Consider the following 17,495-nt stretch of genomic DNA (forward strand, 5'->3'; position numbering starts at 1 on the left):
ATGTTCCCGCCCTCCTGGTTGAAACCCCTCTTTGCTAGGACACTGCATGCTTCTCCAGCTTTTCTTTTGACACCAGTGAGCACCAAGGCTCCACCCCTGGTCCTCTTCAGTCTTCCTTTCTCGCTCCTCAGCAATGTCATCCAGTAAGGCTTTCAAAGCCTCCCCAGGTTTCTATCTCCAGTCCATTCCAAATGCCTACCAATCTCTCCACTTGAGTGTCTAACAGGCGTCCCACGACAAGTATCACAAACTTAACATGTCTGAAACCCCACCTGAAATCTCCCCCCAACCCAGACCTTCCCCATCTCACCTTCCAATAACTTTGACCCAAACTCTTGGACTCACGCTCAATTCCTCTTTCTCTCGCATGACACATTAATCCCTCATGAGGCCCTGTTGGTCTGACCACTCACCGCCACCTTCACTGCTACTACCCCTAGGTTCTTGCCAGGACTTGGCAGCAATATCCTGCCCTCTCTACTTGCTTCTAGCTTTCTTCCTCTTCAGGCCATTCTCAACAGATACTCAACCCAGCAGCCAAGGTTCCTTTTAACCCAGTTTTTCTTTTTCTTTTTTAAAGATTTTATTTATTTATGTGAGAGTGAGCACGTAAGCAGGGAGAGGGGCAGAGGGAAAGGGAGAAGCAGACTCCCCACTGAGCAGGGAGCCTGATGACATGGGGCTCGATCCCAGGATCCTGGGACCAAAGGCAGACAGTCAACCGACTGAGCCATCCAGGTGTCCCTTAACCCAGTTTGTCTTGAGGTAAAAGCCAAACTCATCACAATGGACGTGTCAAGACCCTATCAGTGTGTCTCAACAAGGAACACTGGTATTTGGGGCGGGAACATTCTTCACTGTGGGAGCTGTCCTGTGCACTATTGACTGTTTGGTGTAGCCCTTGCCCCAAAAGTTGGGGGAGCAATACCTCCCCCTCAACCCTGCCAGCCGTTGTGACAACTAGCATATCCCCACACATTTCCTTTTTTTTTTTTTTTAAAGATTTCATTTATTTATTTGACAGAGATAGAGACAGCCAGAGAGAGGGAACACAAGCAGGGGGAGTGGGAGAGGAAGAAGCAGGCTCCCAGCAGAGGAGCCTGACGTGGGGCTCTATCCCAGGTCTCTGGGATCACGCCCTGAGCCTAAGGCAGACGCTTAAGGACTGTGCCACCCAGGCGCCCCTCCCCACACATTTCCAAACACAGCCTGGTGGATCCCAGCTTGAGCATCTCTTACAAGATTGCTGCACCCCTGCACACCCCCACCTTTGCCCCACCGACATTTCTGCTTTTGCCTCAGACTATTCTCCCTGTATTCCCTCAGCTCCTGTCTTACTTCAACAACCAGACAGGTTCCCTCGCAGCCGGGGCTTTGCCTCCCCCAGCAGCGCTCCTTCCCCAGATGGCAGAGAACCACCCCCCACCTCAAGGTCTTTGCACAGGTGTTACCTTCTCAGGCCTTCCCGGGGCCCCCTGTTTGAAACTGTGACCCCCCTTTTTTTAAAGATTTTATTTATTTATTTGACAGAGGTAGAGACAGCCAGTGAGAGAGGGAACACAAGCAGGGGGAGTGGCAGAGGAAGAAGCAGGCTCATAGCGGAGGAGCCTGATGTGGGGCTCGATCCCATAACGCCGGGATCACACCCTGAGCCGAAGGCAGACGCTTAACCACTGTGCCACCCAGGCGCCAGAAACTGTGAGCCCCTTTACTCCCAGGTCCCCTTCTCTGTTTTGTTTTTCTCCACAACACTCACCCCATCAGATGTACTATGTGTTTGCATTCTTAATCTTGCTGATTTTTTGCCTGTAAACTTCATGAAGGGAGTTGAGGATTCTTTGTTCACTACTCTACCCCAGTGCCTGGAACAGTAGTAACCGGCACACGGTAGATGACCAAATATTTGTTAGGTGAAAGAGCACACATGCCATGACTATATACTTGTGTAGAGAAAAACAAGCACCTTTAAACCAAGGAATAAAGAACTGATTTCATTCTTAGCCAGGACTGGAATATGCCTGGCCTGAGGTGGGAAGTAGGGGGAGAGGTGAGGAGAAGCTCAGTTTCTTCCTCAGAACAGTTCAGGAAGGCTTCCTGAAGGAGGTGGGATTTTGGGACTCACCTTGGGCTCGTGGGAAGGAGACCATAACACCCCGGCAGGTCCCCCAAACTTGATGGCTGTAGGTAACAAAGGGAGCCAAGCTAAAAGAGAGGCAAAGACCCTTCAGGTAAGGAGGGGAAGACCCTTCAGGTAAGGAGGTCAATTTCTACCGCAGTTGACCAGTGTCTGGAGGAGACTACAGCAGCACACCTCAGAAGCTGGAGGGCCGAGCTCAAATGGAGCTCCTAGGTAATGTCTGCCTACCCACTCACCCCTCAGAAAAACACACCCCGAATGATTACACAGAGGCAGGCTACCAGAGCTTGCCTTCCAAACTCTCAGCAGACAAGAAGAGGGAAGCTAGATCTCAGCCAATGGCATACTCTATGGCTATTAAAAAGAATGAGGCAGCTCTTTTTATACTGCATATGGAAGGATCACCAAGAGAGATTATTGGGGAAAAAAAAGCAAAGTTAAAAACAGCATATAGTTTACTGCCATTTGTATAAAAGAAAACACACACACATAAAAACACAAATATATACGTATACTTATGTATGTGTATATATGTGGGGGGGTGTGAGTGTGTGTATTTGCTTGAATGTACATAGAATAACCCTGGGAGGACGCATGAGAAGTTGCTAACTTTTCTGGGGGTTGGTTTCTGGAGGATGGCAATAGGGATGAGTGGGTTGGAAACGGGTAGGGAGACACATTTCACTACCAACTCCTGCATCTTTTAATTTTGTGATATGGCAACGCATTATTTATTTGGAAAGAGTAATTTAAATTTTAAAAAGAAAAATAGATTAACAAAATGAAAACCAACAGGGCCAGGTGAAACGTTCAGCATTTTGGTGTTAAAACCTGCACAAGTACAGGCGGCCAGAAGACTGAGGACAGAATCCTTCAGTAGCTCTCACTGACCTTGTTCCACAGGTCTCATCTGTGGTCCCGGGGCTGAGAAAGCCAGTGTGTTCCTACGTGCCGTCCAAAGATAGGCAGAATCCAGAACCTGCCTGGCTGGGGCACAGTGAGGAGGGGCTCCCGGAGCCCAGGCTGGTCTGGCCACACCTCCTGGGCCTAAGGACTCCTTCCTGGCTCCTGCGTTTTAGAAAGCAGTGAGGAGGTGGCCACACAGAGAGACCCACAAAGCCACAAGGAACAGGAAGTGGTAAACATAGGTGTGTTCTTCCGAAAGAAAACAAAAAAAGACAGGGGTGGGGGGTGGTGTGGATAGTGGACAGGAATGCCAGGGAAAGGAGAGATGACGGTCTTCAAATATTTGAGGGATTGTCAACAAGAAGTCGTTCTGTTCTGAGCTCTCTAAAAGACACAGGGGGATACGGAAGAGAGCTCTCTACCTTCGAAAAAACACTTTCTGGCCCTAAAGGTCCCAAAAGAACAGCAACTACTATACTTTTCCTCACTGTGTGCAGGCACTTGCCTTGCCTGGCGCTTTATTGGCATGACCTCTTAATTTCACAGCAATCCTATGAGGTTAGGACTATTGCCCAGCCCCATTTTACAGATAAGAAAACCACGACTGTCACTGCTGAGTATCGCAGGGAGCACGTGACCGAGTCAGGATTCAAACCTAGTGCCACATTCTCAACTATTATGCTTCATCATAGGTTGGGCCAGAATTCTAAGAATGTGATTCTATAAAATACAATATAAACCATGGGAAAGCTGAGATACAGCCCACGTGTCTGGTGCAAGGGAGGCTAGGGGAGGTGGACGCTGTGTAGAGGTTGGACCTAGGTGTCACCATCCTGATCCCTGAAGTCGCCCATTCTTTCTTCTCCCCTTCTTCTCCCAGGTGGATGCCCACCCACCAGCCTGGGCTGGGGCCTACGGAGGCCTGGGAAAGGATCCGCGCCCTTGGGGGGGGGGGGGTAACAGTCGTGGTCTGGAACCGGGGGACCCAGCAGGCCCGCGGGGGGCGGTGGCAGCAGTGGGACCGGTGGTGACGCAGCATGGAGGCCCCCGACCTCCCCACTCGCCTCCCGGGAAGGCGGCGGCGCCGGGGGCGCACCCAGACGCCGTGGGCGGGTGGCGGTGCGCACGCCGGGCTGAGTCGGAGGGGGCCGCTGGGCGGGAGGGGGCCGCGGGGAACGACCACACTCGAGAGACGGGCCGGGGCGCGGGGCGAAGTGAGAAGGGAGAGGGGCGGGCGGCCCAGCCGGAGGCTGGCAGCGCGAGAGCNAGGGTGGGGGGGCGCGGCTTCCCGGTCGGGATGCCAGCCCCGGCGGGGGAGCGTGGCGCTCGGCGCGGAGCTAGCGCGACGCGGAGGCCGGAGGTTCCATCCTGCTGTCAGCAGCTCGCCAAGCCGCCCACGCAGCCGAGAGCCCGGCTGCGCGCGCCCTCCCCACGGAGAAGCCCCCTGGGAAGCGGCCAGGGGAGGAAGGGCTTTCCCCAGGCTTTCCGAGCGAGTTCGGGGCCAGGGGTTCCTGGTTCCTGAGCTCTCCCTTCCACCTTGCTCCCGGGTTTCACGCAAAGTCCGGAGGGAACCCGGTGGAAATTCCCGGGGTAGTTAGAGCTGGAAGCCCCTGCAGAATTCACCTCGTTCCTCCCCGACCTGCAGGGTGGGGCCACCCTATACCGAAGGGGTCTCTCTTTTTTTTTTTTTTGAAAGGGAGCGTGAATTGAGCGTCTCCCTTTGTCCCCCATCCTGACCTCCCTTCCGAAGGCTCTTATCATTTGGAAGTCACTTTTCACGTCTAAGCTAGGTCCTTCCTGCTTCAGCAACCCCTTAACAGCTTTGCTTTTCGTGGACTTGGTGAGTCTAGGGGAGACGAAGAGCTGCGCAAAGAGTGATTGTCCCCATTGACCAGAGGGGAAATCGAGACCCAGAGAAGGAGAGGAGTTTGCACCAAGCTTACACTTGGCGGTCTGTGAGGATGGCACAGCCATCAGCCCTGAGAGGCCTGGCTTCTGGGTCAGGGTCCTGCCTACTTCTGGAATTCCCTTCAGCCTTCCATGACTGGCTCTTAGGAGTTAAGTAGCCCCAAGAATGTCAAAGATGGCAAATGAGCCCATTTGAAGCAGCCAGGACATCTCTGTAAAGACCAGACTGTGCCAGGAAACACTGAAACTAGACACAAGCAAGGGATTCCCAACTGCTTTGTAGAGTTTTTGTTGCTGTTGCTGTTTTAAAATAATGATTGTGTTGAACTCATGTGTTGAATGAAAATTGTGGTGCATTGGAATCATTTATCAAGGAAGAGATTGTGGAATTCCCTTGCTTCTCTGCCTGGGACGGGGAGTGCTCTCCTCTTTGGAGGCAGGGAGACAGCTGGTTTGACCTGCCAGCTCCAGAGCCCCAAGAGGTCATGTGGTGCCAGGCCCTGGCCAAAGCTAGGTCAGATGGGTTCAGGAAAACCACAACGCAGCTTTCCCTGCATCACACCACTGCTGGGTACCTGAACTTCCATAGGCAATACCTCAAGAGAGAGCCTCCGATCCCTGACCCCTGCCCTTGCCCACCTTCCAGGGAGCCTTCCTCCCAGGAGCTGGCAGCCTCCATCCTGGCCCCCTGCGCACCTGCAACAGAGTGAGGGGGGAAGCAATATAGACTCACCCCATTTTACAGAGGGGAAGACCCAGAAGGAACTGGCTAACCAAGAGAGATGAAACAAATCATTGCCAAGAAAGGAGATAGAACCCAGAGTCCTGACCGTGTAACCAGACCAGGGTGTCACGGGGAAGCCGGAGAAAGGCCTACGCTGAGTTGCGCCATAAGGCCCACACATCTTTTTATGGTGTCCCGTGCGATCCATCTCCCCCAGCCCTAGTAACACTCACCCCTGCACAATCGTCCCTGCAAACACACCCACAACTTGCACATGCCCGCTCACCCTCCCTTCAGTGTCCTGACATTCCCTGAACAAAGCCGACACTGCCTGGTCAAGAAATAGGAGTAAAGAGGACTGGAGCCTGACACTGGTCCCTGTTTTATCCGCCAGGCCAGAATCCAGCTGTCTCTTTTCTCTTTCCACCTGGAGACATGGCCACAGTTTGGGCTTCCTTTCCTTCCCATCATCAGAGACCTTTTGCCTATTCCTAGTTCAAGCTTCCAGCAAGGCCATGGGCCTGGCGTGGGGACACTGAGATGAAACACTCACAGGGCTTTCTCATGCTTAATTCTTCACACGGCTCCCCAGGCTGAGGACTGGACTGGTCTGGGGTCAGAGGCTGGCGGCAGATGGAGGGGAGGACTTTCCATGCTCATGGATAGGTTTGGGGTGGGACCTATTAGGCGGGAGGAGCACGCATGTGCCCCTTACTCCCCAGCCGGCCTTTGGAGCTGAGCCTCTGATCCAGCTTCTTTCACGTGCTCAGCTGCAGAGCCTCGGCTGTTGGGCCTCACTAAGCACAGCCTACTTCCCCAGTAGGGCTTCCCTCCAGCTGAGACCTTCTTCAGCGTGAGCACCATACCATTCCCTCCCTCCACTCAACGATTGCTGAGCCGGCCTGGGACCTGCATACTAGGAGTAAATGCAAGCAGTATTTATCAAGCACCTACTAGATGTTGAGTTAGCCCCTCATCCCCCATTCTCTCCCAGCCCACGTGACCCCAACCTCTACCACCTGTTAACCCTCTTGCCCACATCTTCCCACCTGACAGCAAACACCAATAGAGTTGTGTGAACTTTTGCCAACTAGAAAATTATTTTAAGATCCTAGAAAGGCTCAAAAGAGATTACCGAGTATCAGGATGCTCCTTAAATTCCTGCCTAAGGATTTTTACCCATGAAGCTCATTGGGCAAGTATCCCTTCTACAGCCAAGATAATCGCTTTTCCAAGGCAAGCCAATGTGGGAGTACCCTGGGTCCCCCCACCGCTCTGCTTGCCAGGTCCAGGCAAGGCAATTCCAATTTCTGCAAAATACAGCAGAGATAAAAATCATTTAGGCTTTCAGCAGCCTCCCCCCGCGAGCCCTTCAACTCCATCTGAACCTCCTGCTCTGTCCCTTAGTCAACCAGTACTGCCATGGCACCCCCCTCCCTTACCAAATCCTCTCTCGGACACTGCTCAAATCAGAACCCTTTCATGCTGAAGTGTAAAGGCTGATAGAGCTAAATGTGTTGTTTTTCTCCTGTCCTGGGAGAATTTGCATTTTAACAAGGGGGATAACCTTGAGGTATTGGAAGGAATCTCTAATTGGGGAACTGCAGGCACAGGCAAGCTATTCCGGAAGGCAGAGACCTCCCTGGGTCCCCTGAATTCCCGTAACTAGCTGTAGATCTGGCCCCGTACACCCACAGAACAGTCCTGACTGGTTCCAGTGGCCCATCACTGGATAATGTCAAGAGCACCGCCACATGAAGAGTTCCGGGTCTCGCTCCGCCACTAACTAGTCTGGAAGCACAAGTCACTTCTCTCTCCAGCCATAGTTTCCTCATTTACCACAATGAGAAGTTTGGACCAAAGGACATTTTCGTAACTTTTCAGCTCTGACATTTGCTTGACTCCCCAGTGGGGCTGGAAGACCCTGGTCGAGCTCCGAAAGCCCTCCAGGCCCTGCAGCTGTGGCCTGGAGGGACTGGCCTAGTGCCAGTACAGAGCACGGGCAGAGACTTGGACAGGCCCGCGTGGCTTCTGTCCACAGTAGCCTGCCTGCCTGCTGGGGACAAAAGGTACCACTCAGCACATGCACCCGTCCTGCAGAGTTACATAACCGTCCCAGATGGGATATTCCAGACAAAGAGCAACCACAGAGCAGCCCATGCCTCCACTGCACCCAGTGCCACACATGACAGCCTTTGCCTATGGTGGCCTCACAGCCACAACCACCTGGGAGGGAACGTCGGAAGCCCACTATCTTTTCTTTTCTGCTTTGGTTTTTTTTTTTTTTTCCCCTAGACAGTATTTCATCTAAGAAAGTCTTAGGAGAAGAAACTCTTATCTCTAGGCTTGACCAGAGAGAGTCCTCCCCTAACCTCCTGCCTTTCCCCTCAACCCACTACCCCAAATCCCACAACACATCAGGCTCTCCTTTTCTCAGGCAATCCCTGCTGGGTTTTTGGTGGGGGGTTTTTTGCTTTTTTTTTTTTTCAACTTTGCAAAGAGCAGGGCTACACTGTCAAAATTCCCAGGATGGAAGAATTTAGACAAATAAATATAGCTTTTATTCCAGGGATGTGGGAAACATTCTCCTGGTCCAGACTCCATTCCCCTCGCCCTTTACTTTTATCCTTGACAAGTTCATATACTAGATGAGACTGTGGTTTCCCCATTTGGAAAATGGGTAAGGTCATTCTTATCACCATGGGACATCTGGTGATACCTCAGATCTCTTTGATGTCCTTAGGAGAAGTGCAAATAATCTTAAAATGCAACAGAAGACATTTAAGTTGAGCTTAAGGAAGCATTTCCGAACTATAAAGTTGTGAGACCCCATCACAGATCACGAAGCGATGGTGGATTTGTCCTGCCTGGCTGCATTTCAAGGTAAGGTCCACATTCACGTATCTGAAATAGCTTGGGTGCACGTTATCCAAAGGTAGAGGGGTAGATGAGAAAAGGGCACATGTAGGAAGCTGGCTTGAGAGCATGAAAGGAATCCTGAACTTGGGTTCTAGTCTTTCACCGCAATCTGCCCGGGGATGAGCCCTGGGCCCTGGGTTCTTTATCTGTAGAAATACTACAATGTCTTGAGCACTTACTATGTATCCAGAACTGTACTAAAAAAAAATGATACTGTTTAATTTTTAAACTTCATAACAACCTTTCAAAATATATATTACTTTTCATTTTATAAATGAAAAAAAACCAGAGGCTTAAAGAAGGTATATAATGACAAAAGGTCTCACAGCTGGTAGGTGATACAGCAGGACTCATACCCAGGGATGCCTGACTTCAAAGCCCATGTTCTTAACCACCTTGATCTTGAAAATTCTGTGATTCTGTGGTTCCTTAAGTTCCCTTCAGCCTGAAAAATCTAATTTCTCCCTCATTCTACTCCTCATTCTTTTTGTTTGTTAATGCCCTCACTCCTTGAAATGGAGACAACCACCACTTTCCTCCCTGGAAACAAGAAACTCTGCGGCCTGGGTGAGAACCTGCACTTTGTGCTTTTCCAGAAGCAGAGGAGGAAGGTGCTGCAGTGGCCCAAGCCTTGGAAAACCTGCCAGATGGCCTTGCATTTGGGGATCTGCCAGGTGCAATGAGAGTGTCCCCGGGACCTCTTACTAAGAAACCCCACACCATCCTGCTGTTTAGTTAGTGTCCAGGGCCAGAGTATGTTTGGGCCCTAGTGAAAAATGGTGAGGCTCCCCAACAAGGTCAGTCTGTCTAAAAATCTTTACACAGGATTTAAATTCAGGATCCAAGGCTCTTTCCAGACCACAGGTCCAGCTGTTGGTCCCAGCTCTCCCCTCTTTTTTCCATATCACCCTCGCTTTCATTGGCTCTCCACCCAGAACTGACCCCATCTGCCTTTTCTCATAAGTGACCTTTGAAACTCAGGCTGCACAGATATTTGCTGAATCAGCAGAACCAACTGCTGTTCCTCTTTCTGGGTTTCAGGCCAACAGGAAAATGTTCCAGGATACTCTCGTGGGGCCCTTATGGCATTAACTATGTGGGCCTGGGAAAGGCTTGGGAATGAGGAAGGAGGGAATGAATGGAGCAAGGCACAGGGAGCTGATGGGAAGGATGGAAGCCATTGGGTTTTCCCAGAGGCAGGGGCAACTTGTTTCTCTTGAACTGTGTTCTTTTTGGATGAAAGGGAGGTAGGAATAGTGGGCTCTTGGAGAAGCAGGGAACAGAAAATCTTTATAAGTGCCCACTTTGTGCCAGCTTCTAGGTGAGCAAAAAGATGCACACTGCCTCCTCTCAGTCTTCATTCTGGCCCCATTTTCCAGCTTACCAGCTAGAATTCCTCTCCTTGCTGGGGGTAGAGGAAGAAAAGGAGGAGAGGTGGTTTGATGAGCCCTGGACTTCATTTTGTATCCTCAGCAAGCAGGCCTTCCAGCCACAGGAGACGAGGGCCCTGAATGTCGAAGCTCTTCTTACTCTTTTGATAGTGTTTAGCCTGATGGGAAGTGATTAGGGTTCAGGGTACCATACTGTCAAAGGATGGGGTGATATGCACATGCAGTACAGGTATCTCCATGAATTGAATCTTTGGGGCTCCATCCTCCTTCCAGCTATCCTTGGCTCTTACTGTTCCTGACATAAACCCTTGACTCAACCAAGAAAACCTCTCTCTGGGCTCTCAATATGCTCCCCCTTTTCACCTTTAGAGGGTAGCTCTAGGCAGCAGTAATCTGCTTACACTTGTTTAGATATTTCTAGATATATGCCTCAGGTATGTTGCACAAGGACTCTTTGCTTCTTTCCTGTTTTTCGACTGACTGACAGACCTTCACACTCTCTTAATAGCTCTCAAACTGGGCCACACAGGAGTTGCCATCTCCAGGCGGACAACCCTGACTCAGTAGGAACAGAGACACCTGCTCCAATCAGCATTTTAGACAACAGGGTAAAGAGCACATCTAATGATTGTCTAACTATCCTTCAGCCTCCAGTCAGTATGACACTGTGGAACTCAAAAATGACCCAAGATGTATTTTATGCTTAAAGGACAGAAGTAGAGAAGAGGAGACTTCCCTGAGCAGCTTAAATGGAACCAAAGGATAGATAGAAGGAAGTAAATATGGGAGAGAAAGATTTTGAGGGAAGGGAAGAAAGGGGAAAGAGAGAAGGAAGGACAAAGAGAAAAAGGAAGGTAGTGAGGAAGAGAAAGTAGAAGAGGAAGACAAAGGGCGAAGGAAGAGAGGGGAGGACAGGAGCTACTGGGCCATTCAGACTTCATGGCTACTTGGAGGTGGGGTTTTGGGGTTAGCTGAATTTGAATTATAATTCAAGAATCTTACCCTGCCTTCAGTAATCCTCTGCCTAGGGGTTGGGGAACATGGGCAAGCCCTGGGCTCTACACGCATGGCTGGCTGGGTGGGTAAACGTGTTCAGACAGAGAAGCTGTGGTCACACTGAAGCCAGTAGCCTCCGGTAGGGTCATGTGCTTCCATGGCAAGAAGTAGACTCTGCCAGATCAGGCTGAGGCTCTGACTCCAGCCAGGAAAGGGATAATCAATTCTGTAGATGCTGTGAGCCTTGATTGAAAAAATAAAGAGGAGGAAGCTAGATCGCTGCTTTCATTAAGAGGCAAAAGCAGTGGGGGCTGGAGCTTAGCAAGAGCCAGGAAACATGCAGAGAAAGAATGTTAACCCCTCCAGCGTCTTTATTCCATGATATCTCTGCACTCACCCACTCTTTCATCTTCACTTCCTTGGCCTGACCTCCAAGGCCACCACCTTCCCATCTCCCTCAGATGAAGAAGGGAGAGAGACCAGGCTGCATATTAATGCAGATCTGATGACAATTAAATGATCCATTATTTCCTGGTCCCAGGTTCCCCGGGGCTCCTGCGTCTCCTAGATTTGGGCAGGAAGAGGAGTTCTGGGGATAAGAGAAAAACTGAATGGGAAGATAATGTATCTAACACAGTGCCTGGCCCCATGTAACCCTCACCCAACCCTCAGCAACCTCACCAGGGCCGCATTTTTACTATAATGAGGCCAGAGAAGGGCAAGTAAAAAATGAGAGAAGATTTCAGTAAAATTATGATCCAAAGACCTCATCTGCCATATCTTCTTCCTACTTCAGCACGCCCAGGAGAGAACTGATTCAGCAGGGAGCTCCCCGGGAGAAACACCAGGGAGAGGGCTGCTAGCTCTGCTCTTCTCCTCACCTCACCCTATCCATAAAGATCTCTCTCTGCCTGCTGGCTGCATCTAGCCCTGCACCATTGAGAGGTATGGGCTGAGGAGGATAGCCATACAAGATGGGGGTCATGGGTAGACAGCAGGGTGGGGCCAAACGTAATCAGCAACAGTGATTCATTACTAAGGTTCTGTGGGGGAAACAGGTTGAAGTTCAGCAGAACAGTGGGGAGAAATGGATGGCACAAAAGGCACAACAGGCATTCAGCCAGCCAAGATGTCCATGATTTCACATCCAAGGGGTGAGAGAGTTGCAGGGAGGAGGTAAGGCGCGCTCTCTCTCTTGGTGTCCAGGCTCAGGGAGCAAGGGAAAAGCTGGAGGATCTGGAGGAAGGAAGGAGCTACTTGGAGTATTAACCTTTTAGTGCCTGGCACAACTTCCTAACTGAAAGATTTTAAACAACTTCCACTCTCCACCATTCTAATTATTTCTTATTTTTGTTCTTCTCCTATGGGAAGCAAAAGCAGGACAAAGGAGAATGAAAGATGAAGACACTATGGTTTGTCTCTGGTTTTGACCCGGGAGGCTGGATAGGAACCCAGGTAATTCTGAAATCCACGGTTTCCCAGCAAGAGCACTTGTGCAGGAGGGTTTGGGCTCTTTAAGCTACTTTGGGGGCCACAACAAAGTCCTTTTCCAAGAGAAAATTATCTTTCCTCAACCTTTTTTGCTCACAGTTCCCTGAAGAAATGAAAAGAAAGTGGGGAATATCAAGGGAGATACCAAAGGGCACGAGGAGAGGAATCAGGTGAAGAACCATAATTACCAGGAAGCTGTGGCTGCCTGAAGAAAAACAAATGAAATAGTTCTTCTCCCCTATTTAGGGAAAAAAGCCGCATAATACCTTGTAAGAACGTTGTCTTTTGTTGAATCATGGGCACTGAGGGAAAACTGACTTTCTGCTTTTTATGCCAGATAAGGAAAGAAAACTGTGAAACTGAAGGAGGGGCAAATGGGCCATTGACGGAGCTGGGGAAGAAAGCCACATCTTCGTGGGGCTTGAATCAATTGCTCCTTCTTTAGCATCACCATTGTCAGGGTCAGGTGCTGACTAGGTACTGATTTCCCCCTGAGCTGTTCTTCCATGCAGTTCTCCCATCACCTGTATAGTCAGAGGAAGGAAGCAGATATGTCACAACCTGCCCAATACAGAGGAGAGAATATTCCAGTCCTCTTTCATTTCTTCTTCCCATGTCCATAGTTCATAGACTTTGAAAGTAAAGAAAGAGCTTGAAGTCCTAGAGTCCCTGGCTGGGGCTAACGAGTATATTTCTCTCAGGACCCAACATGAGATTCCTAATATCACCAAATAATCAAGTGGAAACAAGATTTGCAGTCACCAGCCATAATAGAGAGAGATTTAAACATCCAAATACCAACAACTCTGTTTGCCAACTATTTCTCTCATCATTGTTCCCTTTCCACAATTGCCAACCATCCTGCACAGAAATCCTCTTTGAGTCAGAGGAAAGAGCTATAGCCATATTGAGACCTCATGCTATAATTGAGTCCTCCAGTGGCTTGGTAGGTTGTGTCTTTGCGCCCCTTTGGTTCTGTGGGGATTCAGAAGAAAGATACCCACTCAAGTCAGAGCAGAGTAAGCTTCCCCAAAGAGCCAATCCTGGCTTTGATCCCACTGCATCAGCTAAAGAGCCAGACTCGTTCCTCTGGGAAATGCTTTCTCCCACCCTTTATCTTCCTCTGTCCCCAGCACTCCTGCCTTCTCACATCATCCCTGCTTTTCAGCCTTATCCCTTGCCTCCTAAATTTTCTCAGACCTCAATTCTACTCTTCCTGGACCCTAGCCCTTTTAAAGCTCTTAGCATGCATCTTTGCCAAGCCTCTGTCTTTTTCATATCTCACTCTCCATTCAAATAATTTTACTCCCCAAACTCCCTTCCAAATTTTTCCTAACTTAAAAAAATTCAACTGTTCTTTTTTTCTTCAGTGTAATCTTCACCACAACTTCCTCCCAATTTTGTCCCCTTTAAAATCTGCCAGTTTCTGATAGCCCCAGTCACTTAAAACCCATTTCTTTCCTCCTTTGCCCCCTGTAAGGGTCTGGATTCTCTCTTTTGCTCCAACATCCCCTAAGCCCTCTCAAACACTGATAACAATCCCTCTTTTCCCCCAAATCTCCTTGACACACTTCTACCTTCAAGCATCTTCTCATCCCTTCACTTCAGGTTGCCCTAGTCCCTCAGACTCTTAGGGGCACCCGATTTCCCCCTTATCTCCTCCTTATACCCATATACTTCCCTTTCTTTCATTACAGCCACCCTTCCTTCTTCCCCACTCACTCGGGTCTCCGGCTCAGGACGCCCTTGCCGAGGGCGGCGGGGGATTTGTGCTGAAGGAGGGTTCCAGCGGCAGTGCAACAACTCAGGGGACGCTCCTTCTCCTTGTCGGCGACAGCCCCGGGCGCCACTGGGTGCTGGTGGGGCGACTGGGGTGCGTGAGCCCTGGTGCTGGGGCCCGGCTGGGGCTGTACCAGGAGCTGTCCGTGGTGCTGAAGCTGTGGCTGCTCCGGCGCGGGCTGTGGTGCAGCGGGCGAGATCTGTCCGTGGTTCTGGAGCGGTTCCTGGGCCCCGGCGGCGGCGGCGGCGGCGGCGGCGGCGGCAGCGGTGGCCGGGGTGGCAGGCAGCTGGGCTGGCGACGGAGGGACGAGCCCGGGCGGAGGCTGGGCTTGCAGCAGCTGCTGGTGCTCCCACAGGCTGCGGTTCTCGGCGCTTAGCTCGTCCAGCCGCCGCTCCAGCTCGTCGATGCGCTGGCGCTGGGTGTGGATGAGGCTCTGCTGGTTCTGCACGATGGCCGTGAGCTCCTTGAGGTAGAGCACGGCACGCACCGGGTTCTCCAGCAGGCTCTCCATGCCGCCCGCCGCCGCCTGCGCCCTGCCTGCGCCTCGGCGGGCGGCGGGGAGCGCGAGGGCGCGCAGGAGCCGAGCAGCCCCAGCGATCCGCTCGCCTCCCTCTCCAGAGGGCCCAGCCTCCCTCCCCGCCGCCGGCGCCGCGTCACGGCCACACAGACATTCACACACGCACCGAGGGGCGGGACCGCGGCGCCAGGGTCCACCCACCCACCCTCCCACCTCCGGGCTTCGTGAGGAGTCTCGGCTTCCTGCAGGGCTGACAGGAGAGAAAGGAGACGAGCGAGGGAGTGGATAGGAAAGCAGGATAAACGAAGGGGACTGGAGATAGATAAATCTGGAGAGAAAAAGAAAGCGGGTGAGGTGGACTTAGCTGTACTGGGAGAGTGCGGTGGGACGGGTAGGAGAAAAGAAGCAGGTAAAGAAAGAGGGAAAAAGAGGAAGAGGCTGGGAGAAGGAGAGAGGGAAGGAGAGAGAGACAGAGAGAGAGAGAAGGTGGCAAAGCAGAGAGAAATGTATTTAAAACAAGGAAGTCATGGATCACAAATTCTTTTTCCTATGTCCAGCCATCCCAGAGGTTACGGATCATCTTAAAGACCTCCTGGGGAGAGGCCACATTTGCCTCTTTTCTACTCAACAATCTATTCTGCTGGGGAATTCCCTGGGATACAAGGATCATAGAAGTATAAGGGACCCTAGAGAACATCTAGTCCTTCTTTATTCAGCCAAGAAGAAACTTAGGGTGGGAAGTCTGTTTATGCTGGGTTTCCTCAGGACAGTTTTGGCCACTCTAATACAAACATTAACTAAATAAACTAGGTCCTGTGTGTCATGGTTCATGCTTCCAAAAACTTCTGAAGAGATCGTTCTGTTTGAAAAACATTTATGCAGTGCCTTCTCCTACAAATACTGGGCCAGGTATTAGACGACTAAGATGGCATCTTTGGCTTCTTGAAGCTTACCATTAAGTAGGTGAAACAGGTAGTAAATATTTAATGTTGATATATGGTGGTGATTTTATGTTATAAGATAGAAATATGCCCAGAGTGCTACAGGAGCCCAACAGCTTCGGGATCTGGGAAGGCTTCTTGGAGAAAGTAACACTTGAAATGGAAAAGATTTTCCTGAAAGGAGGAACAGCATGAACAAAAGATAGAGATATGAATCAGCATGGACTGAATCATTCATTAATTACTGCAACAAATGTACATATAACACCCACTAATTGCTACGTAATGTAGGAACTATGCAGGCTATACCTAGCATAGATAATAAGTTATGGTTTCCATAGTCAAGGAGATTATAATCTAGTACAATAGATATGGTGTGCACCTAAATTACTAAAATACAAATCAAAATTTCTGTTAGAGCTCTTCAAGCCAATTCCATAAGAGTTCAGGGGAGGGAGAGGTTGTATTTGACTAGGGTTGTCTGATCAGGAGGAGGTGTTATTCAAGCTAGGCTATGAAGGAGGGGAATTTCAACAGGTAGACAGAACAGGGGAACAGAAGATGAAGAAGATATGTCAGACATCAGGAAAAGACTAAGGAATGGAAATAGAGCACTTTAGTTTAATCTAATTGGACAGAAAAATGACCCTTTCCTCTGGGCTATGAGTGCTCTTAACATACCTGTCGTTCTACTGTTCTGTTCTCCATACAGATTGTTGTTTCCCCAGCGTAAGCATATCTGTGGATACCATGTGTCCAGTGAGCTGGGCCAGCTAAGCCCATCTGGCGCCAGACTTGAATGACCTTATGGGAAAGGATATGTGCTCTGCAAATACATTGGTTTCTCTGCACCTGCAGTGTGTTTTTGTTTTGCTTTTCTCCCGTTTATTTTCCTAGGAAACTTCCTTCTATAAAGAATGAGTGAAAGAACTTATCCATAGCTGAGCCAACAGTTGGGAGAACAGAGCACTGGGGAAGCCTCCTTTGGTAGTGATCAGTATTCCAAATAAAGAATGGAAGTTAGGGGATGGAACGAGGGCACACAAAAACGCAAACACTTTTCTTCTGAATTTTCTTTGCTCGCCTAGTCAGTTTGTTTTCCATGAGTTGGGTGCCCATAGAGACAATACTATTTCTACAAGTAAAACAGCCTGCAGCATAATTATCCATAGGGCTTGTTTGAAATGCAGATTTCTGGGCCCCATGTTAGTCCTGTTGTGTCGGAATCACTAGGAATGGGGCCCAAGTGCGTTCATTTTTTGGCTTTTTTTTCTCCTTTTATTTAAAGAAATCAACTTTATTGAGTTACAACTTCCATGTAATAATATGCATCCACTTTGAATGCATGGTTTAATGAGTTTTGACAAATACATAAACCCATGTAATAAAAATTTCCATCACTGTAAAAAGTAACCTTATGCTCTTTTGCAGTCAATTGCTCTTATCCTCAGCCCCCATCCACCATTGATCTGCTTTTTGTCAAGATAAATTAGTTTTGCCTGTTCTAGAATTTCTTGTAGATGACAATCATAAAACGTATACTCTTTTGTGTATATTTTTTGCTCAGCATAATGCTTTTGAGGTTCATCTATTCTGTTATGATATCAATAGTATGTTCCTTTTTATTTCTGAGTAGTCTTGCCTGGTATGGATAAAAACTATAATTTACCTATTCACCTGAAAATGGAAATTTTGGTCGTTTCCAGGTATTGGTTATTTTGAATAAAGCTGCTGTGGACAAGCTTAATGGACAAGTCTTCGTGTGGACATATGTTTCCATATGTT

The 17,495-nt window shown here is 49.6% G+C and overlaps 1 protein-coding gene across 4 annotated transcripts in view; it reads right to left on the bottom strand.

Moving 5' to 3' along the window:
• Positions 1–14,913, bottom strand: part of IQSEC3 (IQ motif and Sec7 domain ArfGEF 3) — a 102,505-nt gene extending 87,592 nt beyond the window's left edge. For all 4 annotated transcript variants that reach the window (XM_034645543.1, XM_034645546.1, XM_034645544.1 and 1 more), the window contains exon 1: positions 14,195–14,913. In XM_034645543.1, the coding sequence (XP_034501434.1) occupies positions 14,195–14,763 (569 nt within the window). In that variant the 5' untranslated portion in view covers positions 14,764–14,913. The remainder of the gene's footprint in view (positions 1–14,194) is intronic.
• Positions 14,914–17,495: the final 2,582 nt, after the last annotated feature.

The sequence above is a fragment of the Ailuropoda melanoleuca genome, chromosome 16, assembly GCF_002007445.2.
Source record: "Ailuropoda melanoleuca isolate Jingjing chromosome 16, ASM200744v2, whole genome shotgun sequence".
NCBI lineage: Eukaryota > Metazoa > Chordata > Mammalia > Carnivora > Ursidae > Ailuropoda > Ailuropoda melanoleuca.